Source organism: Corylus avellana, chromosome 3 (assembly GCF_965113065.1).
Source record: "Corylus avellana chromosome 3, dhCorAvel1.hap1.2, whole genome shotgun sequence".
NCBI classification, from domain to species: Eukaryota; Viridiplantae; Streptophyta; class Magnoliopsida; order Fagales; family Betulaceae; genus Corylus; species Corylus avellana.
In genome coordinates, this window is record NC_142492.1 from 4,447,458 (window position 1) to 4,475,248 (window position 27,791).

The 27,791-nt window shown below is 34.7% G+C and overlaps 2 protein-coding genes across 2 annotated transcripts; both read left to right on the forward strand.

Moving 5' to 3' along the window:
* Positions 1–790: 790 nt before the first annotated feature.
* Positions 791–2,777, forward strand: LOC132175216 (uncharacterized). Its single transcript, XM_059587086.2, has 3 exons — positions 791–1,039; positions 1,792–1,997; positions 2,172–2,777. The coding sequence occupies exons 1-3, from the start codon at positions 950–952 to the stop codon at positions 2,428–2,430; spliced, it is 555 nt and encodes a 184-aa protein (XP_059443069.1). The 5' UTR covers positions 791–949; the 3' UTR covers positions 2,431–2,777.
* A 16,402-nt stretch (positions 2,778–19,179) lies between these two features.
* LOC132175164 (Transducin/WD40 repeat-like superfamily protein) lies at positions 19,180–27,791 on the forward strand. The gene is made up of 7 exons (XM_059587012.2): positions 19,180–21,194; positions 23,137–23,227; positions 23,575–23,732; positions 23,845–23,896; positions 24,030–24,112; positions 24,308–24,401; positions 26,723–27,791. The coding sequence occupies exons 1-7, from the start codon at positions 19,551–19,553 to the stop codon at positions 27,316–27,318; spliced, it is 2,718 nt and encodes a 905-aa protein (XP_059442995.2). The 5' UTR covers positions 19,180–19,550; the 3' UTR covers positions 27,319–27,791.

Here is a 27,791-nt window from a genome sequence, read left to right on the forward strand (position 1 = left end):
TCACAGATTTTTTTTCCTATTTTAAATGAAGTGCTTTTTAAATCGCAATGTCAAACGCGTTACATTTTGCGATATCTTTTAAAAACGTAAATTATTCTTGCGAAATCACAATCTCAAACGCAACCCTAAGATTGGTATATATACCGGACCTAAATCACCAATCTTAGGAAAAAAAAAAAATCCAAATGATTCGAAACTCGACCAACAATGTAAAAAGAGAAATAATTTGTGTCAATATTTTTCTCATATTTTTTACAAATCAACCATTAGATTTGTGGACTTATGTGAATCCCACATAAGTTAATGGCAAATCTCACAAATTTAATGATTAATTAATTGAATTTATATGAGAATATCAAAAAAAAATATGGACAAATTATAAAATGTTGGTTGCGGAATCAATGCAGGATTCAACTAATACCCTATTATAGCTTTGTCCTTAATTAACATTTTGTTTTGTTAGGTGCTTAAAAAGGTGTTTTTAAATATTTTTTAGAGATTTAAAAAAAAAAATTAAAAGGTATTCTTATATTACCATAAAAGTACAAATAATTTGAATTATTTTGATTGTTTAGTGTTTTGTATGGTGTTAATATTTTAATTCTTCGTTTGTTTTTTTAATCCCCCAACACCTTTATTTGGCGCCACCAGCTCCAGAAACAGTAGGACTGGGAGAAGACCTTTAATTGAGCTGCTCTTTGTTGCTTGATGGGCATTTTGGGAGTTTCACAAGTGCAGTGAGGTGCCCATTTTCAATCATTCGTTGTGACGTTCTTTTCCGTTGGTTAAATCTCTTGAGTTTTGCTTCTTCAATACTTGCAGCCTGCAAGGGGTAATAGTTTTATTATATAGAGAGAGAGAGGGTAGAAAAAGAAAAGACAGGAGATTGCCACAGAGAGAGAGAGAGAGAAAGGTAGATCTGCTTGGGTTGTGAAGCTGCTGCGTATCTATGGCTTCCAAGTTAGTGTTGATTACAGTATTCATCTTTGATTTGATTGCCTTCGGTTTGGCCGTTGGTGCTGAGCAGAGGAGAAGCACTGTGAGCATTAATCTTTAACTCACCACTCTTTTTCTTTGTTATTTTTCTTGCTTACCCATTACAATCCTTTTGGTGCATATTTGGGTATTGAATGCTTCATTGGTTTATATGTTTTTTGGGTTTCAACTGATTTTCCTTTGGGTTGCTGAGGAACGTATAGGAAAATGAAAAATATTTTGCCTTCATTACTGTTCGGATATGTTTTTATTTTTTTTTTTTTGAAAATGGCAGATCTGCCACCGCTGACAATTATATTCTTGTCTGAACTTGTATGAAAAAAATCTTGTATTTCTTTGTCTATTTCCCACTCACAGCATTGAAATTAGAGTTTTAGATATGAATATAGGCATTAGTTATGTTTGGTAGCCTAGAAAAGAGAGAAAAAAAAGAAAAAAAAAAAAAAAGAAAAAAGAAAAAAAAGATTAAGGACAGAATTGGAGAAAAGAATCCTAAGGTTGACTAGAGAATTTTAGGCCCCAGTTGATGTAATCTGAGATTCAAATATGATTTCTTTCTTTTCCTTGCACTTTCTCACAAATAATGTAAGAAAGGTTTTATATTCTAACATGTCAAATTGATTATAAAAAATCTTGAAAGTAATATTTGATTCCTTATGGTTTTTCCACTAAATGCTTATGATTGAGAAATTATATGATCATAAAATTGGTTTTTGGCCCTGATAATATTAATTTGAGTGGGTGATCAGTTGCTGGTTCCAAATGATACAATGGATAAAATGTTTTGTTTGACAGGCCAAAATTGTCCCTGATGCTGAATCAAACTATGGCTATTGTGTCTATGACTCAGACATTGCCACGGGCTTCGGCGTCGGTGCATTTTTGTTCCTCATGGCTAGTCAAGTGCTTATAATGGTGGCTAGCCGATGCTTCTGCTGTGGACAGCCCTTGAACCCTGGAGGCTCAAGAGCCTGGTCAATTGTTCTTTTCATTATCTGCTGGTATGTGCCCATATATGCCAACTTCAAAATTAGACTGTTCTGTTCAAAAAACAAAATTAGACTGTTAAATCACCACCTGTTAGAGTTTAAACATAAGAATCTCTGGCTCTGATATCATATTAAATTACTAGATTATATGAATGTTTTATAAACTAGTCATATGATGTCTATCAGGTTATTTTTCTTGATTGCGGAGATCTGCTTGCTGGCGGGGTCGGTGAGGAACGCCAAGCATACCAAGTACAGGGAAATATTAGGCGGAAACCCGATTTCTTGTGAAACCTTGAGAAAGGGAGTATTTGGAGCAGGAGCAGCTTTCATTTTCTTCACAAGCATTGTGTCTCAGTTCTACTATATTTGCTACTCCAAGGCTAGGGAAAGCTTCCAGCCATATGCTAGAGAAGCTGCTGTGGGTATGGGAGCCTACAAATGAGCTTCATTGAGGTGATGGGTTCATGGCTATTTCTTCACAGATAGATGTGACTGTTTGGACTCTCCTCTCTCTCTCTCTCTCTCTCTCTCTCTCTCTCTCTCTCTCCATCAATTTGCTTACTCCATTGCCTGGTTTGAGTATTTTATGTGTTAAGAGTTCAACGTAGTTGGGTATGGTTCTTATTTTTAGTTGTATTTCATAATTTTTTTTCCCCCCCTTTCCTCTTCAATACTAGCTACAATGTATTTTTTTGGGCTGTCATATATGTATCAATAATAGAGAATAAATTGCCTTCGTTCATATGAAATTTATTAATGAACGATTGATTGCATTTTTCAGTTAATTTATATGGGGTTCTATGTAAATTGTTTTCTTCCTTATGTATATCAGCAGACACCAACTACACCTCTCTCCAATATTTTATTCTTTCTTCCCAAGTATATAATAAGCAAACACCAACCACTTTTTCTTTCTTTTTCTTTTTTTTTTTTAAAATAAAATCTTCATAATTCCTTGACTCTGTCTAAATGGACTTGTTCGTGTGATCTTAACTTAAGTTTAAAAAAGACACTCAAAAAATTAAAAACAAAAAAATCATGGCCATCTCTCTACACCCATAATCTCTTATGGTAACCATCAAGAACCCTAGAATTTGAAGTGTGGAGATTGTAAGGAGACTCTAGTTGGCGACAAAGAAAAGCTCTAATTCATGAGATCTTGCATTGGATGTGGGTTGTAAGACAAGCAACAAATATGACCTGTGGGAGATCCACTTGGAGTGAGATATATCGAATAACCCTTGTTTTAGGTTGGTATCATAGTCGTCTTATGCTTATTACTAGCGGAGCCAGAATTTTGGTTATAATATAGGACAAGATTACAAAATAAGGTTTCCATTCATAGCTCACCAACCTCAAATAGTCATATTTACACTAAGTAAAAAAGTCAAGGCAACAGCAAAATAGGATCAAACCATCAATCACCATTGTAAAAGTAAAGGCAAATACATGATCAACAAGATCACCATTAAGAGTCATGCTAATCAATGGTTGATTCTCAACAGAAGCAAATATAGAGGGCCAACTTCAAGAGGAACTTTTTTCTTTTTTAATCAAATGAGCTCACATGCTTCTTTACATACACATAGAAATGTGTACCACAAGCATACAATGTTCTTTCTCCCATTAAGTATTAAAAACCAGCAATGAGCAAATCCTTCACATTTATCGGTCTCTCTCCCATCTCTCTCAGCTCAAAACAATTTTTCTGCACAATTAACTCAAAAAACACATGTCTCTCTCATCTCTCTCTTATCTGTCTCATTCACAATGAACAAACAGACTATTCATCAATCATCTTCCATTCTCAAAGCTTGTTCTGGCTTAGATCTTAGTTTTCTGCAAGATTTGGCATTTGGGTTTTGTTTTAGCCAGTGGGTTATGTCCGAATATTGATCCAAGCTTGGATCTTTTTGTAAATTTGGTGTGGGTTTTGGATCTTGTTGTACTAGTTTGTCTTTTTGCAAGTTTTATTAACTCTAGGTTGAGCAAGCCTACTAGTTTGTTATACAAATTTCAATCCGATCGCCAGTAATGTTGATGTCTCTAATGCCCCTGAGTGAGTGAGTGTGGGCAACTTTACCTAGGCTAAGGAAATTTTTAGGAAGGCATGGGGCGTTCCCTCTTGACCCCTGTTGGCTCTGCCCTTGCTTATAAATGTAGTTTCATATTTTCTAATGGTTTAAATGGCCCCTTTTTTTTTGGATGAGGGAAAAGGGGAAAAGGGGAGAACAAAAACAAAACACAAATAAGGGAGGGTTTTGCCCTCTTAATCCTAAGAGAAGAAAGGAAATTAGAATTGTCGAAAATGCTTCCAAACACCAAGTGAGAAGCAGTCCATTTAGTAACCGAGTATGCTGAAAAATTTGCACATCTTAAGACCTTAGAAGTGGTCCAAAAAGGAAAAGAAGAGAGTTGATGGCGATAGTCTTCAATGATTGAAGCACACAGCCAATCTGAGAAAATGTGGCCTTGAGTGAGAGCTAAAATAGTGAGGAGGGAATCATCTTCAATTAAGATGGAAGAGTAGTCATGGGTCAGAGCCAGTTACACAACAAAGAGAACAGCAAAAGCTTCGCCAAATGAGGGATCTAAAGGCGGCAGCCTAAGAGTTATAAGCATAGAAGCATGGTATGCCATATTTTTTCAAAATTTCAGATTTTGAATCGGAGGGAATGCTACAACATGTTTTAGGTCAAAGTTTTTACATGATGATGTCATTAACATAACCCTAAAATATATTTATGTTTTTTAGTTTAATATATTTATATTTTTTTTATTAAGAGTAACATATATCATTATTTTATTAATGTTGACGTGACACACTAACGGAATCCATCAGTGTTTTGACGAAATTTTACTGAAATAACTAAATTATTATTTTGACCTATCCAAAAAACCTCTGAAATTGCACAGTCAATGATGTTTTTTCTTTCCCTCGTAATTATGGCATTTGAATGCACATGAAAGCTTTGCAATGCATAATTGGAATGGAAATAGGCCTAGTTTGAATTATGTATAGGATCATGTATTTGGAGTTGAAATGTTGCTATCATTTACATTTTTTATTTCCTTGTCATTTGTTAAAGTCGATACAATTTTCAAATCACTCTCATTTCTTATTAGTGATCCCATCTTGAAAGAAAACGGGGCAAGTTTGTCCCCATCAAACGTGGAAAACACAGCTTAGTTTATTAATCAGAGCTTAGAAGGCACGACCAACTAGGGTATATATATATATATATATATATATATATATATATAGTAGGTAGATTTTGTTTGATATGGATATAAATAAGCCTAGGGCCAAGACATTATTCCTTCTTCTTTTTTTTTCTTTTTTTTTTTCTAAGCAATTACAAACAAAGGAAATGGTTATATAGGGGGATTCTTCCCACTATTGATCCTAATAGAAGAGATCGAAGATAGGGGTAGTATTGAGAATGCTTCCAAACAAGGTTGGTAGCGGCCCACTTGCGAGATGGTACACATAAAAGTTTACACTTCTTGAAACTTTTGCAGCATTCCAATCTTGAAAATGCTGGAGTTTTAGTTGTATGTCAAAGATGATAGGAGCAAAGGACCAGTCTGAGAGAAGAGATGGCTGATTGATAGCCATAATTGTAGTCAAATAGTCACCTTCCAGCATTAATTTAGAGCAGCCATTAGATAGGGCAACGTCCATTCCTGTTAAATAAAAGAAGTGTTACACTTTCTGAGTGTTTTCTCCAAAAGTTCGTTCTGAAATAATGTATCACCATCACATGAGATTTATTATCTTGAGAAATATATCACTAACTCATGTGACTATGATACATCATTTGAGAGCCAACTTTAAAAAATTAAGAAAAAAAAAAAAAAATTTGGAAAGTATAGCATTTTTCTTTATAGGCCCACTTATAAAAAGATTTAGAAAAGCCTAGAAACCTCGTGCCTATAGACAACTATTGCACAACTACAAGCTAGCCACGTGACAAATAATCACATATAACTTTTAGTGACCCTTGCAGTAAAATGGCAAAGACAACTATTACACAGCTACAAGCTAGCCACATGACAAATAAGCAGCTTCACATTAAAAGGGCAATCACCATCCCAAAAAAATTAAAAAGTAATGCCCTCTTCAATTCTAAAACTCTCTCAATTCAATATTATTCTCACAACCATTTATTGACTTAAGTATTGGAGACTCTTTATTCTCTCGAGAGTCGGCATTTTTTCCAATGACTTTTTCTATGCTTTGCAAGAAGCCATCGTCGAGTCTAGCGATGCGAACATCTGCTTCAACAGTTGCAATGCCCTTGTTTGCCAACTAAGCCACAACTTTTTTTTAATTTAAATTTATTTTAGAGTTAATAATTTTTTTGGTACCTCAGTTTTCACTTCTTCTTTTTTCCCCCCCTAAGTTTTAAAACATAACAAATTTAGTACCCAACTTATGGAAAAAGACAAAATCAATACCTCAGTTCCGTTAGTCTCATTTAACATAATTTCCACGTGTCGCTTTCAAAATATGCCACATGTCCTAAAAAGTAAAAATAATTAATAATAATAATAATTTTTTTTAAAAAAAAAAAAAAAAAACACGAGCTGCCTTCTTCATCTTTGTTCCTCTCTCTTTCCTCTTCCCTCTCCCTCTCACCAACGGGAGACGGCCGGCCACCGGATACCACCATAAATCTTTAACCATAAGTTTGCAGAATCATTTTCATTCTCATCCAAACAAGTACACAACCAACCAAACAACCCACAAATCTTTAACCACCATAAGCCAATTTTCCAAGAAAACCCAACATATTCTCAAATCTCAATTCAACCACCTACCGAGAACTACCTAGAATTCAGCCATGGCAGAGAACAAAAAATCAAACCCAAACTTTAATCAACAACAAACTCAATCTTCGATACCCATTCGGCCAAGAATACCCAGAAAATCAACAAAGCACCCAGAACACTAAGAAACAGAGCAAATCAACCCCTTAGAAACCCAAAACAAGGCAAATCCACCACAACCAAAACAGAACAATCAACCAACCGGCCAAAACACCACAAAAAAAATATTGGACAAAACCCAACCTAGAAAATCAAACAAAAATAACCCAAAATGAAGCCTCAACTTCAACCGGCTAAGACCCGCCTGGGTTACCGGTGTGGATGATAGAGAAAGAGGTGACCCACCGCCACCGGTGTTTTCCATCCTATGTCAATCCAGTGGGGGTGGGTTTGGCCGGTTGGGTGATGGGTTTTCCGGTTGTGTTCGCGGTATCCGGTGGCTGGCCATCTCCTGTCGGTGAGGGGGAGAGGGAAGAGGAAAGAGAGAGGAACAAAGATGAAGAAGGCAGCTCGTGTGTTTTTATTATTATTAATTATTTTTACTTTTTAGGACACGTGGCATATTTTGCAAGCGACACGTGGAAATTCTGTTAAATGAGACTGACAGAACTAACGGAGGTATTGATTTTGTATTTTCTCATAAGTTGGGTACTAAATTTGTCATGTTTTAAAACTTAGAAAAAAAAAAAAAACTGAAAACTGAGGTACAAAAAAAGTTATTAACCCTTTATTTTATTATCATTATTTTCGGTACGGGCTCAGCCTATTATATTTTTTTGTTATTTCCAGTTTTTATTCGGATTAGCCTATATATATATATATATATATATATATATATATATAAGAGGCCCATTTTCTGAGCCTGCAGCAGTCTGGAGTCTGCATGGCCCAAGATACAACCAACTCCAGGCTGCAGCCTGGTCCATACCTTGCGGAAATAACCTAGAAGAGCAGCCTAGTGCCTCATTTCATGTTTTCAACAATGTATGGACTATGCCCGGCAATTTTTGACTTTACCTAAGAATTTGATACAAATTTAACATAAAATTAACGAATTAAGAATGAAAAATTTGACCCGTTTAATTAAATTGGTTATATTATAGTTGACTTATCAATTTTTATATTCATGCTTTAATACAACCTGAGCATGATACGTGACATTAAAGTTGACATTTTTTTACATTATGAACTTAACATGAAATTAACGGGTTTGAATTGAAAAGATTTACTTGTTTAATTAAATTAATTAAATTATAATTAATCTATACAATCTTATACTTATTCGCCAACACGATTCGGATCGCATCAAGTTATAAAGCAATAACAAAGCCGACACAAATGAATGTTTGGCATTGATAAATCCCAATTCAGTGCCAACTATTCTGATGTGACTTGACTATTACAATGGTGCCTAAAGCTATTACAATTGTTCCAACTTCCAAAGGATTCTTTCAATCTGTACTCTGTACTTCTTGGTTGATAGTCCATAAATAATTGTACTCGACATTAAAGTCCGATGGTGGCGTTGGGTGACAAAACATCCTCCTATCCTGACCAGTAACCAGCCTACCTCAATAATAATATATGGTTTCATAAATTTTATGGACAATCAGTTTTTGACTTTCTGAGGAAGATGAAACCCCTTCATTAAGTGTGTTTATGGAACATTCTAAATAAATTCATCAATTTATACAAAAGCTCATTATTGGACCTCATCACACCAAAATCATTTCATCATCAATAAATTGCTTGTAAGGTTTAGGGTAACTAACATTTATGATCTTTTTTTTTTTTTTTTTTTTTACTTCACTTTAAACCCCTGAATTACCACTCGATTTGACAAGCCACCGAACTTCAAAACCTCTCAATTTGAACCCTGAACTTTCAATTGCAGTCAATTTGAACCCCTCTGTCAGATTTTAAATGTTAACAATGAGATAATGATGTTTATACCTCTGATTTTTTTTATAAAATTTCAAATATACCATTAATTTCAAATTAAAAATTAAAAAAATACATATTATTTAAAAAAATTAAAAAAATCACAAGGTGACCCACGGTTGGGCCACCTATAGTGACCCTTTTTTTTAAAAAAAAAAATTTCCATTTTTTCCAATTTTTTTAATAAAAATAAAATTTAAGGGTAATTTTGTCTTTTTTAGAATTTTAACCGCATAAATTGTCAGATGGGGGTAAATTGACTGCAATTAAAAGTTCAGGAGTTCAAATTGAGAGGTTTTGAGGGTTTGTCAAATCGCGTGATAATTTAGAGACCTAAAGTGAAATTACCTCTTTTTTTTTTTTTTTCTTTTTTTTTTTTTTTTTTCTAATCAATGTGAAGAAAGGGAAAGAGAAATTACACTAAAGGTAAAAAACAATGGGTGAACAACCCAAATAAGAGCCCAAAAACAACTTGCAATTAGTACAACAGACATAAAAAATTATTGAGAATTTGTCAAATAAATGACTTGGCCCATAAAAAGAATTAGGACCGCCAATAAGAACAGTAACCATAGGCAAAGTTTCGTTGCCAAAACAACCAAAGAACCAACTGCTACACAACACAACGAAACAGTGTGCGTTAAAAGGGTTGAGTTTAAGTCATCAAAGATAAGCCACGTCCCGGAGCCCTATGCGAAGGCCGACCTTAGTCAAATAGAAGTGGCCGGGTGCATAATACCTTCCCCTCTTTGTATCCTTATCTTCAAAGGTAAATCCTTTAACTCTACATCTTCCCCCTCTTACTTCTGCAACCATTAAGGAGTGTGACGATTGCCTACCAGTGCCATAGAACCCTTCATTACAGTTTTAAAATATTATCACATTTCTCATTCTTCTGTTCTGTCTCACTTGAATATAACGTACACTCTGAATGTTCCCCAATTGCCATATACAAACTGCATTGTTACAATCTTAGATAAATCTCTTGCCACCCTTGTTGCTTGAAATTCCTATATCCTGCTTCTTCTTTTATATATATATATATATATATATATATATATATATATATATATTCATTGAATCTTAAATTAGCCAATAATCCTGCAATACAATCAGGGTTTCCCACTTGTGCAAAAAAAATATTGAAACATTATTGATGCTCTGCTCATGTCAAACATGGACATGGACATTATTATTGTTTGATTAGCACAAAATTTTCAGCTGGCTTATGTTTCTGTCCTGTTTCTTCTGCTTTTTAATCTTTTTTATTTAAGAGGAAATGGTACATTTGCACATGCAGCCCTTTCAAAAGCTACAAGTATGTTACATTTGTCATGTCCCCCATACATAGCTTGATCATACCTGGCATATGCTCTCACCATTACTTCTTGGAAGCAGCGATTTTGCAATACATGAAACTAAAGATTAATTAAATAAACCCCACTTGATTTTTATTTTTTTTAATAATCACACAATTAGATGATGGGAATTTGATTTAAATCAAAGAAATTCATGTTATATGATGTGTATCAGATTCAAATATCTCCTTTTGCTTCTGTTCTATTTCCACAAGGAATACTTTTCAAGCTCAAACAGGCTGGTGGGAATCAAGCCACGTGGTGCGCCCTTAGTTGTCTTAAATTTATTTATCATATATCCTCGTGTGGATTAGTTTTCTAATTAATTAATTATTAATTTATTAATAATGGTGGAAATTATGAAAGCAAAGCATGTGTAGGTAATAATGGGTAGGAGGGTTCCCTTCCATTTCATGAATATAATGTCAATTAGAACACCGCTAACAAAATACCTATACTGAATTGAAGGGAGTGGAGGAGGCATTGTGGAAGTTTTTCTGCCTTTCATTTTTTTTTTTTTTTTTTTAAAGTCAACTTTCAATTATAGAACAAATTGATTATCTAACTTTATGATCGATCCACAAAGAATGTATGTCACCTCTATTAAGGTTAATTTGAAATTATTGTCAATTGGTTTGGACAACATTAGTTGTGTTATATCAATAATTAGAAACGTGTGATGCTCTTAATTTGCATCTTGTGCGAGTGCACGGGTATAGACACAAAACGTAAATTAAAGCCATAAAAGATAGGAATATACGCATGTATTACCGATAATTGAATTCTTAGTTTAAGTGGAAAGGTACCCAAGAAGGGTTATAATTGTTTAACAAATGCACGCTAACACATTGTTCCCCGAATAATGTTAGCAGTTCTAAAGCATTTATATTCAGCTCAGCAAATGTTTAGCTAAAATTTATCTAAAGAACCCCATTTTTTTAAAAAAATTTTAATTATCTACTTTTTTAAAGTACTTACATCCGACTCAGCATTTTAGATATCCACTTTTACTATTTCATTTAAAATAATATTTTTTAATCTATTTTCACTATTTCCAAAGATCAGCAATAATCAAAATTAATTTCTTTTAATTAGTTTTTATTTTATTTTATTTTTTATATGCATTGTTGAGCTATTGCGCTTAGTAACTAGTCAATTTCTTAGCCAAGGTGTCTCTTATTTTTAAAATAAAAAAGGTCTCTGATTTCTACTAGTGTAATAGTTTTTGTTCATAGAAATGGGAAATTAGGCAGATAATCTTGAATGGGGATGATTGATTAGACAATAAATCATGTAATCTCTAAATAGTATCATTAAATTGTGTAGCTTTAACTGAATTAAAAGGACCCCAGATGCTTTAGATGAGTGGGCTAGCAGCTTAGAATATGGTTCGGTTGCAAAAGCAATAAAGCCCATAATTTTTTTCTTCTGCAAGACTGCAACCATGGTGGAAGAGTTTGTGGCTTCTATAAACCAAGGGGGATGTAACACAGATCATGTGCAGAATATTTTCTCTTTCAGGAGAGTATTATAATTATATACTTAAATATTTATTAAATAATTAAATTCGCTATTTTTTTGGGTTTTAAATTTTATAAGAATTGCATTATGATACCAAAGTATGTGATTTTAATTCTGACTCTAACTTGGTATTAAATCTCCTATTATATACCAAGTCATTAAAGCAAAGAAAATAACAAAGGGAAAAATGCAAATCAGTCATTATGGTTTACTTGATTTGCAATTAACTCCTTGTAGTATCAAAATGAACTCAAAGGTCCCTAAGATATGCTAAAAAAATAATTTAGTATCTACGGTCAAATTCCGTTCACTGACTTTACAGATTATGATAACATGAAACATTAGAACCAATAAAATTGCGATACTTGCCATATTTAAGTCAGTGTCACACTAATAGAATCTGTTAAATTAGTGGACATAATTTGACTGTAATGACTAAATTATTTTTTTGGCATATTTCGAGACCTTTAAGTTCATTTTGATATCACAAGGACTTAATTGTAAATCAAGTAAACCATAAGAACTAATTTTTTATTTTTCTCAATAGCAAAATACCCGGCACCACACATATAGCGGTACTGTAGGGCATGACCACCGTCCATACATGATTGCACTGATCACTTCCAACCGTTGGATCTATGGCAAATAACATTAAAGTATTAAACTAAACTCGAATCATAAGGTCAAACCCATATACTAATATGCACATTCTCTAGATTCTTCGCTCATATTTCCAATGAAAGTCTTGTCTTGGAAATCACTAACTCTATCGTCCGTGAAATATTCTACTATTAGTCGCATATCTAGATTAAACGATTACTAAAAATATAAAATTTAGACTTCTAGCACAAGTCATTTCCCGAAACAGAACCCGAACACAAAATTCCGAACATTTTTACCAAAAATACAATATTTCATATAAATAAAAGACAAAGCTTTCTCTTAAAAGCACAAAGATCTACAACATTGACACTTTAAACTGTAGGATATCTACTCTCAAATAATGTGAAAAACGAAGTAGTTCATTCCATCCATAAACTCAAACTTTTTAACCCTAGAATCATCATTAAACCATAATAATTGGGCAAAAATTAAAGGCGCACTTAACCATAATCTTAATGCGAGGTGTTACAATTCTATCAAGTAGATTTCTTCAAATTTCAACTAGTAGTTTGAAATTCAATGGTTGGGATTTTGTTATATCAATGGTTATAAACCATTATCACTTCTAACAATTGATCAATAATTATCACCTTAGCATTTATCATATTTACCCATATTTTGCAAGTGAGGTGGGCATCAAAGGTGGCGGAGTTGAAAATGTCTTTTTTTTTTTTTTTTTTTTTGCTTTCCTCCTTCATCATTGTTGGAATGATCTCTGACTCTTGACCTCTAACTCTAAAATGTAGGAGGCGGATTCGGGCAGAAACATTGAAAGAGTTGAGCTTCATCATAGACTAAGACCCTTCATCTCTAACAAAGAGTCAAATGGGAGGACGACGGTGAAAAAAAAAATCCCAACCATTAAATTTCAAAACCAATGATTAAGATTTTTGAAAAAAAAAAAAAAAAAAAAACTATACTTTATGAACTCTAGATAATCCTAATCTAGTGAGGGGATGCAACATTAACTGCCTACCACCAAAAGTCGGTCGGTAATCGGTTAAGAATTTTTATACTAACATCAGTTCAGTTCAGTTAATCGGTATAAATATTTTTTTATCGGTTAACCGATAATTAGCCAATAATAAATATAACTAATTGATAATTAACCAATAATAAATATTATATGACCATTTTATTAGTAGAAGTATAGAACATATGTATGGTGGATTCTTATTGTGTTAATTAATGGGTCCATTTAAAATTTGTTTTGTTCAATAAGCTATTTTAGTTTCGAAAAATAATTTGGGACCCCAAAATGATCAATTTTTAACCCAATTAAAAAAGCTCACGGTTAACCGATTAACCGAACCGATTTTAAGCAAAATATCCATTTAATCTAAATTTTTAAAATAAATTCTTATTGAAATATAATCGATGATTTAATTGATTTAACCAATAATTTTAATTAATCGACCGAATATAGCTCTACCGAACTGAGCCGTCTGTGTGCCTCCCAAGGTTGTCTGTAATCATGGTGTTATTGACTAAATCAAAGAGAAATGGTGAAGTGAGTGCAAGACACTTGGGCCTCTGCAATGTTTGCTTTATCCACGTCGAAACACAAAAGAAACCTTTTTTTTGGTTCAATTTGACAAGACAATCACCACGGTTAAAGTCCTGTCCAACTCCTCAAAGGGTTCGTTGGAGACACCGACATTAATATATTCCCCGTAGAGAGTCAACGATATGACTTTGTTTACTTGGTCGATATGCCTCCAATTGCAATCTCTGTCACTCATCACCCAATCCAATGCACTTTCACCAACCAACGAAGGGATTGTTTTTGAATATTTTGAGGTTGCTTTTGTCTTCCAAATGGGTAGACGGCCGCCCACTTTTCCCTTTCACCATTCCTTTCATATTTTCATTACTACTTTTTATTTGGTTTAGTTATCATACACTTGTGCACGTTTATGAAATTTTAGATGAAATATAGAGATATAATGATCCATGTCATTAGATAATGATAGAAATCTTTGATAATTTTTTTGATTGCCCTAAATCTAGGAATTTAGATGATTTGATTATTGTAAATTAAGGAATTTAGTTTGTATCGTGTAAATCTCTATAAATAGAGCATTATACTCAAATCAAACATAAGAAAAAATTAGCTTATAAGATTTTAACGTGTGGATATAGATTATAGGCTGAACTATCTTAATATTTGTATCTATCTCTCTTTCCTTAATTATTATGAGATTCATCAGTCATATGAGTAATGGGCTTTGATTTATGTCTTGTCCACGTACACTGAGAATGCAAGTTTTGTCTTTGTCCGACAATGACAAAAGCAAAAGACCTTTGCTTGACAAGGACTGATGGTTGATACCTTCAACTTGCTTCATGTGCGCACAAAATATAAGACAAAGGCACAAGACCTTTGCTTTAGTTAGGATGACTAAATTGTTTAGTTAATGCCTTTTTCTACTAAAAAAACGATTTTTTTTGTTTTTTTGAAATATCTTTTGTACCAAAAACTATTTCCAAAGTTCAATCCAATTCCTAAATTTCTATTCCCCTCTCTCAACTCCGCTCCACAAAGACAAATCACAAAAGAGTACAGTTATTCTCTATACCCATTCACATCGATTGATATAACGTGTTTTAAGTGACTTTATTATTTTTTTAAGTGTCTGACATAGGAAGTCACTTAAAACATGTTACATCAGCCGATGTAAAATGAGTATGAAAAATAACATTACTTATCACAAAAATTAAAACACTATGTTCATATTTATATCACATTAAAAAAAAATTTAAAAAAAACTAATACTACAAAACCGAACCGAAGTTTGCGTCTCAAACATTTTGAGGAGCACATTTTAGCTGATCCAATCTCTTATCTGAGGTGGTCTTGCCCCCACACCCACCGCCTCCACCGTCCCCTTCTTTCTAAATTCTTCATGTTCTTTGATTATATTGAAGCTCCACAAACTTATTGTGCAAGAATGGGTTGTAATGCATTTTTCCAAGTCTTTTAAGCTGGAGTGTGTCATTACATAAGCAAGTGTGTTTAGCTTAATAATAAATTAAACACCCAACTAATTAAATATTAAATATAAAGCTTGCCTACTAAGGTATACAAAGTTAGTCATTCACCCAATGGGTTGGCTAAAGTGATAAAGGTTTTGGACTTGATGGCCTTTTTTTTATTGAGTTTAAGGCTCGAATCTTTTAAGGTGCAAACAATTTTTTGGAGCCACACTCGCGATAAAGCCAAATTTTATTCGATCCTTGTGAGAGGATTGGTCGCATGTGAATAGTATTAAACCAAAATCATTTACCAAATGGGCCTAATGGGAATTGGACGCCTGTAACCCTCACCCGGCATCTCAAAGCAATGGGAACAAAAATACCACTTAACCCTTATATTACTATTTTGTTTGTAGCTAAGTTTTAACAAACTACGAATACTGCCGAGCAACAAGTGCTTGAAGGTGAATGGTGAACGGCAAACTTAGAAATGAAAACGATGTCGGCTTTGGCTTTGTTTCTCCTCGCGTTCTTTCTTTTCTTTTGTTTTTTTTTGGGGCAAGTGAATAATGATTGGTAAGTTCTTTTATCTATTTTAATATCAGCTCAAATCATTATTTATTTAAAGTAAATAAATTAAATAAAAAATTAATTTTAATTATTTAATTAATATTCTAACGCTATATGCTTTATTTTTCTATAATAATAATAACAATAATAACAATAACAATGCTTCTTTTTTTTTTATTTGATAAAAATAGAGCATATTGCTCTAACAAAACAATATATATAATGAGAAATTTCTTCCATCAAAATTTGATATATTCTTTGTTTAATTCTTTGAATATCACTGTCATAATCAGTTTCCAGATCAGCAGCATATTTCGACAAATCACGTCTTTGGCCATTGTTGGGTCTATTGCAACTTTCTCAACTAGAAAGTGATTTTGTGGCTTTTCCATCTCGTGCATTCCCAAACGCAATTCCTTTTACTGTCTCTACAATTAGTGATAATTCTTCCATTTTCTTGATGATTCATCCTTCATCGGTTAATGATTTATTCTCAAAAAAGAACTAGAGAGAAAATAAAAAAACATACCGGAGATCTAAGATCATTACTCTTAAGGTTTTGTGTAAACAAACCATTAAAAAACGACTAAATGAAATCAAAACTAAAAAAATAAAATAAAATAAAAATTCACCCCATAAATTGCTCTTAAAAACAAATTTAGAAAAAAGATAAACAAAAATTGCTGCAGAATCTTAGCATCAACAAACTCACCATTATATTATTAAAAAGAAAAAGAAAAAGAAAAAAGAGAAAGAGCTTCCCTCCTCCTAGCTTTATTTCTCTAATTAAGTTACATATCTTCCAAGTTCCAACACAAAATCAAAGATAATGTGATAGTCTAGGCCCTAGGTTCACCATATTGAGAAATGCTAATACAAATTTTTTTAAAAAAATAAAAAATTAAAAAAAATTATGTGATGTGGCACTCAATCATGAGTGCCACGTCACTTTGTAAATAAATATATTATATTTAAATATTTGATGGCATTCGTCTATTTCTTTAGATTTGGACCAAATGATTCACAAATCACACCAACCATCTGATTACATTGGTGGAAGTACAACGTCCACCCACATAGCGAGTCACAGCCAATAAAAAAAGGGAATGGTCCCGAAAGGAGTTAAAACAAAGCTTTGGGGGTGTCACCTTCAATTAAACAGTAATGGGCTGGACAGCCTAGGGAGAACAGAAAGTAGGTGGCAACACTTAGTTTGTTTTTACCCCGCTGGCATAGGGCATGTAGCCCAGATCAGATCTCCTTCTCCTTCAAACCCAACACTGCAGGGTATGTCTCGAATGGTAATTTTGGTTGCCCTCCCATACTTCTTTTAGGATTTTAATTAGGCACGGTAAATTAAATCTAGCTAGTTTAAAAAAATTTAAGTCGTAGTTTTTTTACGGCACCTAAATTAAATCCCTTCATTTATTACTTCCATGATCTACGGGACCATATTGTTACCTTATATACGGCTTTGGTTTGTGTCATGTGCACACGTGCCATATTATTAATGTAGCACCCCCGATTTATATTTTATGTGCTTAAGTGCAATGATGTAAGTTATATTCTCTTAACATGAATCTAACACGAAATTATTAGGATTATGATTAATGGGTCTGATTCGTTTTAATTGAGTGAGTTTGATTATGGTTGACCTATATAATCTTATATTCATGCATCGATACGCCCCAAATTCGACATGCAACGTTAAGGCTTACATGACCATCAAATCTAATACGAAATTAGTGAATTAGGATAGAAAAATTTAACTCATTTAATTAAATAATTCGAATTATAATTGACCGAGGTAATTTTATAACTGTATACTATTCGTGATAATCAAATGCTACCTACCTCTCTTCCTCTTGTGAGTTGAAGGGGGTCTTAGGTTTAGTTTGAGACAGAATGGATGTAGAATTAAAAAGGTTATCTTCACATTATATGGCCTATAATTACTTTATGATTAAAAAATTAACATAGGAGGAGAAATAGAGCATTAATTGGTTAGCTTGATGGTCTAGGGCTAAGAAGAATGTACGCCGTATCTAGAGTATTGATTGCTAAGCTTAGTTGGTCTATCCAATAAAATGGTAATAATGTTCCTACCACTTTCGTACTTTTTTATTTTTATTTTTCTAATTAATGCGGTTAAAAGAATTTTGAGTTTCTTTTTTAGTGTTTTATGAAAAAATTGTTTATTAATATCTTGACTAATAATTAAAATAGAAAGTAAAAGAAAATAAAAAATAAAAATCACCAAACGGAGCCAAATAGCATCACCAAACTTACTAGAGCCAAAATGGTTTAGAATTGAGTAATAATATTCAGTAAACTGTTATAAAATTAGAATTATATGATAGTGAAAATTAATTATTTTTTCTTACAAGTGTTTATCTAAGAGTTAATTTTCGTATTCAGTTCGTTAAGATATATGATAATCATATAATAATTTACTAAATAATATTACTTTTTTAGTAATTGGTACCGCTTTCATTGGGCCCTAAAAATATTTTCAATAGATTTCATTATTAGTGAAGCAAAATTCATGTTTATAGCTATCAATGAGGCTAATTATTGGTTTAAGTTATGGTTAGCACAAAAAGTTGGTGCAAGTGCCAACAATACCATGCACCATCTTTGCTAGTGGTTCTCTTCATCAATTTGTCATAATTGAAAACTTTTGAGTAAAGGGTAGATTTTGTTTTTTTTGTTAGGGGTTGGGTTTTTCTTTTCTAATAATACAGAAAAATATTTAAGACAAAATTTTCCAAAAAAGGAATTGGCTTCTCAAGGACTCTAACAATCGACCGGAAACGAAAATTACAATACAAAAAATACGTCCAAATAAGGGGGGATTCGAACTAGTGCTCTTCACTTCATTAAGCGTGATCCCAGCCGATTGAGCTACCCCTTAGAGACTTTTGGAGTGAATTTTAATTAACCTCATATAAACAAGTTTGTAATTGCTTAGGGGGAGTGAATTTGATATTTAGGTTAGATGTTCTTCTCCATTATTTTGGAAAATTGAAATGAATGGCTATCCTCATCAATTGCCAGTGGCCTTCACCAAAAGGAAAATGGGGTATAGTTAATAGTACCCTGCTTTTTTGGTAAAATTGAAGATTATATCAACCACATATATTAATATATATATATATAGTTGTTGAAATTATTAGAAAAACCAAAAATGGAAATAAATAAATAAATAATAGTTTAAAGGCCAAACGGTGTACCCATCCATGAAAACCCAAAAGAATTTCATTATTTTTTAAATTTTCCATTAAAACCTCTATAATCCCCATTTCCATTTCCATTTCCGTTTCTCACAATTTCCCATTAAGGAAAGAAGTCTCTCTTCTCTCTCGCAGTCTCTCTCTCTCTCTCTCTCTGTGTGAGTACGCACACAAAAACATTGCCCGAACCCCAACTCCCCACAGCATAGGACTTCGTTCCCTCAACAACTCTCTCTCTCTCTCTTTCTCTTTCTCTCTCTCACATTGGATCTGCGTTCCAACCCCAAAACCCACAACTTTCCTTGTCCGATCCCGCCGAATTCCCCAAGAATCCAACAGATCGAACCCAAAACGCCGCCGTTTCACACGCGGACAGAGATAAGAGTCGGCCATTCGGATCCAATTCATCCCCCGGGCATTTCTCCATTGAAATGGGAAATGCCCGCGAGGTTTATTAGCGCTAAACGATGAGCAAAGCCGACGACGACGACAATAACAACAATAACAACACCGACGAAGACCACGACTGCTTCTACGAGTCCCTCGACCGCATCGTCTCCTCCTCTTGCTCCTGCTCCAATTCCAACTCCGACAACGACGACAACGACGCCGTTTCCTGTGCCTCCCCCAATTATGGGTCGGTCCCCAAATTCCCGACGGCCGTCTCTTCCTCCAACAAGTACGACGTTTGGATCTCCGAGCCCTCCTCCGTCTCCGAGCGACGCTCCCGCCTCCTCAGCCAGTTGGGCCTCAGCAACGACCCCTCCTTGTCCCGAGCCAGGCCCACCACCCGGGATTTCGGATTCGGCGGTGACTTCGGCCGATCGGCGTCGTCCGATCGCCTGACCAATCTCCCCGCCGCCTCCACCATCGTCCGATCGAAATCAGACGGGAATGATCGTCAATGTGATGTTTTGCCCTCTACGTCCTCTGTTTGTTCTCCTCCAATTCTTTCAATTCATTCTTCTTCGGTTTCTCTTGTAAATAATAATGATAGTAATAGCAGTTGTCTTGGCAATCAAGTTCTTGTTAAGTCGCGGAGCGGTCATAGCAATGGAGGATCAAAATCTCCGGTTGCTAGTGCTGCCGCTTCGCCGAATAAGCCGCCCATTGGGAAGAGTAGTTCCAAAAAGGCAGATGAGATTCGTGGCGATTCGAATGCTAATCTTGATAGTAATGTAGGTGGTGGTGGGGAGGTTGAGGCGGGTTTGGATTGTAATGGGGTTGGGAAGGAAAATGAGAAAGTTTGCTTGATTAAGAACCTCGACAATGGGAAGGAGTTTGTGGTGAATGAGATTAGGGAAGATGGGATGTGGAACAAACTTAAGGAAGTGGAGACTGGGAAGCAGTTGACCATGGAGGAGTTTGAGATGAGTGTTGGGCACTCGCCGATTGTTCAAGAATTGATGCGGCGGCAGAACGTGGAGGATGGGAATAAGGATAACTTGGATTCGAATGCGAATGGGGTTGGTGGAAGCGGGATGAAGATGAAGAAGAAGGGGAGTTGGTTAAAGAGTATAAGGAATGTGGCGAGCTCGGTGACAGGTCATAAGGAGAGACGGAGCAGTGACGAGAGGGATACCTCATCGGAGAAGGGTGGGAGAAGGTCGAGCTCTGCGACGGATGATAGCCAGGATGTTTCGTTTCATGGGCCAGAAAGAGTGAGGGTTAGGCAGTATGGGAAATCATGTAAGGAGCTCACCGCGCTCTACAAGAGCCAAGAGATACAGGCCCATAATGGGTCTATATGGAGCATTAAGTTTAGTTTGGATGGGAAGTATCTTGCTAGTGCTGGTGAAGATCGTGTTATTCATGTTTGGCAGGTTGTGGAGTCTGAGAGGAAGGGGGATCTGTTGATGGAGAAAGCAGATGATGTGAATTTGAATTTGTTGTTTATTGCCAATGGGTCGCCAGAACCAACTTCCTGGTCTCCAAGTATGGACAATCATCTAGAAAAGAAGAGAAGGGGGAGGTCATCTGTAAGCCGAAAATCATTGAGCTTGGATAATGTCGTGGTGCCAGAGACTGTGTTTTCCATTTCAGAAAAATCCATCTGTTCATTTCAAGGACACCTTGATGATGTGCTCGATCTGTCATGGTCCAAGTCTCAGGTTAGTTTCTATTTCAATGTTTTCTTAGGTATGATTTTGTTTACCGACCAGTGAAGCTGCAATACATTGATGTTTGATGAGCTCGATCTTTTATTTACATAAAATAGGTCCAAATATCATATCACAAAATTGTAGTGGTGAGTTTACACTGATTATTTAACTAGAAAGTTACAGAAATAATTAGATTGGTTTATTACTTATCAAAAAAAAAAAAAAAAATCAATATTGTAATCCCACTATAGAAGTCAGGTCACTGGTTTAATCTCTTGGGAAGTAGTGGTATTCCAGGGGAATTATACTTGTAGTTAGCGGGTAAAGATTAGTAGATTAAAGATATCATTTTGTAATTTATTAACCAGTTAATTGTGTAGGATTCATGAAAATTATAACATGAATGCAATGACAAAACTGTTTTTTGCAATAAGATAAACAATTAAAGCATGTCAAATATTTTCACTTTTTAGGCGAAGTCACTTCAAAGGAGTATGTTGTTTCTGAAGATAGTTTGAAAGAGTTTGTATTTTAGTGGAAGCAGTTGGTTATTAGACTAAAAAGAATATGGTTGTTGGACATATACTCATCTTCTTTTTATCAGATTTGATATCTGTCGAGAGTTCGGATTGCTCCACCTAAGTAGAACAGAAAACTTCTATTCTACTATTGCATCATTTAATTCAGAATGTATACTGAATACTTTTTTAATTTCTAGCTCAAATACACCTCCTCTCCTTGTAAGAACAGGGTGAAGGATGAATCTTGTGAACACAAGCTTTACTCGGCACCTTCTAAGAGATGTTTGTTCAATGTTAGGTCATTCTACAATGTTCTTGTTCCGCGTTATAGTACTCCTTTCCCTTGGAGGAGTATTTGGCGGCATAGGGTTCCCATGAGAGCATCGTTCTTTGCTTGGTCGGCTACTTTAGGGAAGATCCTCATCATGGATAGCCTAAGAAAGCAGCATGTTATTGTGGTTGATTGGTGTTATATGTGTAATAAGAGTTGGGAGTTAGTGGATCAACTTTTACTTCATTGTGAGATTGCTAGTGCTTTATGGAATACTATTTTTAGTCGTGTAGGTTAGCTTGGGTTATGCTTAGACGAGTGGTAGACTTTTTCGCTTGCTAGAGGGCAATTTGGTAGTCTTCAAAATGCTGCAGTGTGGAAGATAGTTTTGTCCTGCTTGTGATTTGCCTGCTTTCTGGAAATGGAACTTCATGGGGATAGTTGTATTATTGGTCAAGTGTCATATTATCTTGATTTTGTGTTAGTATATTTACTTTTTGAGTTAATAAAGCATACAAAGATTAATTGTTTAGCCTCTTTTAATCATAGAGACCATGTGCAGGGTGATAATGTGTCCTTTGACACAGCACTATTGTCTCTTTTCTTAATTTCCTCTTGTCCTTCATTGAAATTTTCTTTTTCCATGATTTTGTTAAGAACTTTAGTTCATTTCCAATAGGTTATCACTTGCCTTAAATTTTGAAAGTACTTTAAAGTTTCATTTTTGCCTGCTTTGTTTAAATTATAGTTAGTATTTAATTGTCAGATATATGGTTAGTTTTGCTGATGTTATGGACTTGGGAATGATTGTTGGGTGCAAGTAGACTTTTAAGTATTTTTCGTGTTTTCCAATGATCACCATTTTGAGGTGTTTGGTAGCCATACCTTATCCCAGGTAATGTCCTGTTAACATGCATGTACCTAGGCTGCTAGAGTGAAGTGCCCTGGTTGCACAGATTTTAACCTCCTAGTGTGGCTAAACTTTGATGTGAGAGGTAATAGATGCTGAGGTACAAAAATCTCAAGTGAGGTTTTCTTGAATAATTAAGTATTGGACTCTCAGTAAAGTTGGATATGTGCCTTTAAGATAAGTAATTAAATCTCTAGTAGGATTTTGAGCCAAAGATAGGACTTAACAAATATGTGCCTTTTTTTTCAGCACTTGCTCTCATCTTCAATGGACAAAACAGTGCGGCTGTGGCACCTGTCTAGCAAGTCTTGTTTGAAAGTTTTTTCGCACAGTGATTATGGTAAGTCAATATGTCCCGCTCTCCTTTTGCACTTAAATTCCTTGTTCAGTGTCTCATTTACTACCTGTTGAATGCTACACTATTGATATGGATACTCCTTTACAAAGTGAAGGGCTCGTTAATATCATCTGAAGCATGGAACTACCTAGTTTTGCTTTTGGGTTTATAAAGAAAGTAGTGCTTTACTGTTCAATAAATAAAATCTAATTTAGTTGAAAGTATGACTTTCTGATTTCTTTTTAAGTGAGGGTTTTCCTCTATCTGAAATAAAGTTTTTTTTCCTCCTTTTCAGTGAACTAGTTTGTATTGCTAATTACACTTCATTTCTTGGATCTGCCTTGAAACAGTGACTTGCATCCAGTTTAATCCTACTGATGATAGATTCTTCATCAGTGGATCTCTGGATACTAAGGTTCGGATATGGAGCATTCCCGATCGTCAAGTTGTTGATTGGAATGATGTACGTGAGATGGTCACTGCTGCTTGCTATACACCAGATGGTCAGGTTGGTTGTAGATAATTTGCTTAGTCCTTCTGTAGCAGACAAAAGTCCAATTTATATAAGATAAAATTGTTCGATAAGCTCAGGAACTTTGGTGATTTGTTGGTTTCTGAAGGGTGCACTAGTTGGTTCACACAGGGGGAGTTGCCGTTTGTACAATACGTCTGGTACGAGTTTATAGAGCTCCTCTCTCTCTCTCTCTCTCTCTCTCTCTCTGCTTTTGTGTGTGATGTGTGTGCCTGGATCAGTCGAGGTTTTTGCGTATTAACTATTAATAACTATATCTATTCATACTTTCAGAAAATAAATTACAACAAAAAAATCAGATCAATCTGCAGAATAAGAAGAAGAAATCTCATCACAAGAAAATCACTGGTTTCCAGGTAATTTGGCGATTCTCCATCATGTTATGAGATTTTTATGCATTCAGCTATGAAGAGCATGGGTGATTTATTTCCTTTACTCTTTCTTTATTTAACTCAGTTTTCCCCTTGCAAAGCTTGTTTTTATGTTTACTTTGAGCAACAAGTTTGCATGATCCTTTTAGTTGCTGATCAGTTTAAAATTTAAATGAACAGTTTGCTCCAGGAAGTTCATCAGAAGTTCTCATCACTTCTGCAGATTCACGAATTCGAGTTGTTGATGGTATTGATCTGGTTCACAAGTTCAAAGGTAAGAATTAAATATATCAAATGGTTTCTTCATTATTATTATTTTTATTTTAGCTATATGAAAGTGCTTGATACATAAACTTTTTGTCTTAAACCTGATTTGGTGATCGATATGATGCTACTGCCAAAAGTTGATGCATATGATTCTTTAGTTCCCAAAGTTCTTAAATGGTATTTTCATAACGCAAACAGTGGTAAAAACATTGCTTTGAACTTGATAGCCCTTAACTCTTTAAGGCTAACTCTTAGATTAAGTCTGGTATATTTCTGATTCGTGACTCAAAAGATTGTGACAATTTGATCTCTAGGAAGGATCATGGTTAATTCAGTAGTTTTAAACAACAATAACATATTGTTAACCGTTTTGGTAAAACACCACTGTGGACCATGATAACCTGTTGTGAATCTTTATGGTTGCCTTTTTAATTAAATATGCTAAAGCTTTGACCTTTGGAAATATGGTGTAGCTTGGTTGTGATTGACTTGGTGATTCTCAGAGAGGATTGTCTTATATTGAATCCTACCTACTTGAGTTATATAATCTGTGTATCTTTTCGACCTATTTTGTACCATCTTAGTGAAATCACGTATCTAGGAACTTTAGGTCAGAAGGTATCTGAATTGAAAATTTTCACCATAAAAAGTTCATGTGTTAATTTTTCATTTACTGACCAGTAAAGATTTTTCTAGCGTTTGCTCTAAGTATTTTGCCATTGGGTGAAACTTCTGACTGCATGTGGTTGTGGTTGTCCATCGTTGTGTTTTGCTCTCTCTTAAATATGGTCTTTGATTTCTTAGATCCAAATTTCTAATCTATTTTGCTACCTAACCTATAAACACTGTGAAAAGGGCTTTCTAAGTTTTTGTTTTTTATTTTCTTAATAAGCAATCAACAAATATTATTAAAAGCGTAAGGGGCCCCTAAATATACAGGAAGTATATATATATATATATATATATATATATATATATAACCTTAACCTTAATTAGAATTAGCAAAAAGAACAAGAAAATCACTATAACTAAACGTCAGAGGAGACGCATAAACATATGTCCACAAATACAAAGTATTGAAAAATAAAAAATAGAATATTCTCTAACGACCTCCCAATCCTCGAAACTTCTGTCATTACATAGAAAAGGGCTTTCTAAGTATTTGTACTGTCATTTGACAACTTGAAACAATTTTCTCCTTACTAAAAGTATTTAAAGGTAGCTGCCTAGTGAGAGATGTCTCCATGGGTTCAAAGGCAATTTTCAGATCCTGACTAGATTAGATGTTCACGAGTACCTTATTAGATTGATCTTATATCATGATTGAAAACTGGGGTGATTGGGCACCGAGTTGGGGTATTCCAATGTTATGTGGCACTGCTCCACTTTCATGCACATCGTTTTCATTTATTCCTAATGTATATTGTAAACCGTGCCTTAAATTTTAGGTTATATTTTACTTACATGGTTACACCCCCTGAAGAAGCAGTTTTGTAATCATAATATCAAAGTTTAAAAATTTGCAATGTCGGTATCCCATGTTTCAGTTCCTTTTAATTTTATCCATCTTTTGTTAAAATGTCCAAAATAACCCCTTTCTTTTTTTAAAAAAAAAAAAGAATTCAAAAATAAATAAATAAAATGTCTTAGGTTGGCCTACGTGGGTCATCATAATTTTCACTTTTTTGATTTAAAATAATAATAATAATAATAATAGGGAGGTTTATTAAATCATCACTTATCCCAAAAGTGTAAGCTAATAGAAAAAGAAATTTAATTATTTAATTTATATTCTAACATGTGTAGGTTCAAACTACCACTTAATAGGTGAGACCCGACATGAAAAATATTTAATTGCAATAAGAGGTGAATGGCAGAGATAGGGTTTGAAATCGGTTATTTAATTGCAATAAGATAGGGTACAATGTTTAGATGAGAAATAGTTAGAAACTGAGTGCTGCAAGCTTATTTTCTGTTTTCAGTCATTGAACAAATGTGCATAATTAAAATTTCCATTGTAATTGTATGAAAATTGAAGTTGTGAGTGCTACAAACAGGGACAGAAGTTGTGTGAAAAAGTTTATTTTTATCTACGGCAAAATGATTGAGTGGCATTGTGTGCTTCATTAAAAGTAGTTTGTTGGGGGCATCTCTGTTTCTGCTGGATGCCTGTGACCAAGATATCTTCTTCTTCTTCCTTTTTTATGTGTGTATTTATGTATGCATTCCGGGAGTTTACTTGCGAACAATATCTTCTACCACATTGGCATGTGCAATTTCGGACTTGAATAATTTTCATAGCTTAAGTTGGTGTTGATTCTGTGACAGGGTTTCGTAACACAAACAGCCAAATATCAGCCTCTCTCACAGCAAATGGAAAATATGTTGTCTCTGCCAGTGAGGATTCTAATGTGTATGTGTGGAAACATGAAGCTGATTCCCGGCCTAGTAGAACCAAAGGTGTATCTGTAACACACTCTTATGAACTTTTCCATTGCCAAGATGTAACGGCAGCTATCCCCTGGCCCGGCTTGGGTGACTCTTGGGGATTACAAGATGCGTACTGCGAGGAACAGAACGGGCTTGACAAGAGTCTTGATGAGGTCTCCACAGCCAATCATCCTCCTACACCGGTGGAGGAGATTAACGGCAGTTCACAATCTGCATCCGGCTGCTCAAATAGCCCTCTTCATGGAACCATATCTAGTGCATCAAATGGTTATTTTTTTGATAGAATATCAGCAACATGGCCAGAGGAAAAACTTCTTCTACCTACCAGGAACAGGAGCAGCCCTAGTTTAAGTCTGGATCTCTCCAATGGTGTAAACCAAAACATGCCAGCCTGGGGTCTGGTGATTGTAACTGCTGGCCGTCGAGGGGAAATTAGAACTTTCCAAAATTTTGGGTTGCCGGTTCGAATTTAAGGGGCCAAACCTCAGCCTTGAGCTACCACAAAGGCAGTACGGTCCACTTCTCATTATATGGCAAAATATGTACAGAGAATTGGGTGAGATTTGTAATATTAGCGGAGTTCCATTTCTTGTGCTTGTGCTAGCCGGATGAGTGCAGATGGGGGAAGCCAATCCGGCTGAGCATTTCGAAAAAAAAAAGAAGAAGAAGGAATAGATTTGTTAAAAAAGGAAAAAAAAAAAAATACACCGTGAATCTAGAAACCGATGGATTTGTGCAATCGGGAATTGTAGTTATGAGCATCGAAAAAGCTTATTGAATTAAAAAAAGAAAAATTAAAATTCTTTACGATTCATTTTTACTATTCTTGTTTCATCAGATTCATGAACCGGGGGGTATATGAAAGAACTGCAGTTTGTTTAACCTTGCTTAAGGGGAGCAGCTTCTAGTTATGTGGAAATTTAATCAGCTAAACTTGCTTGTTCGA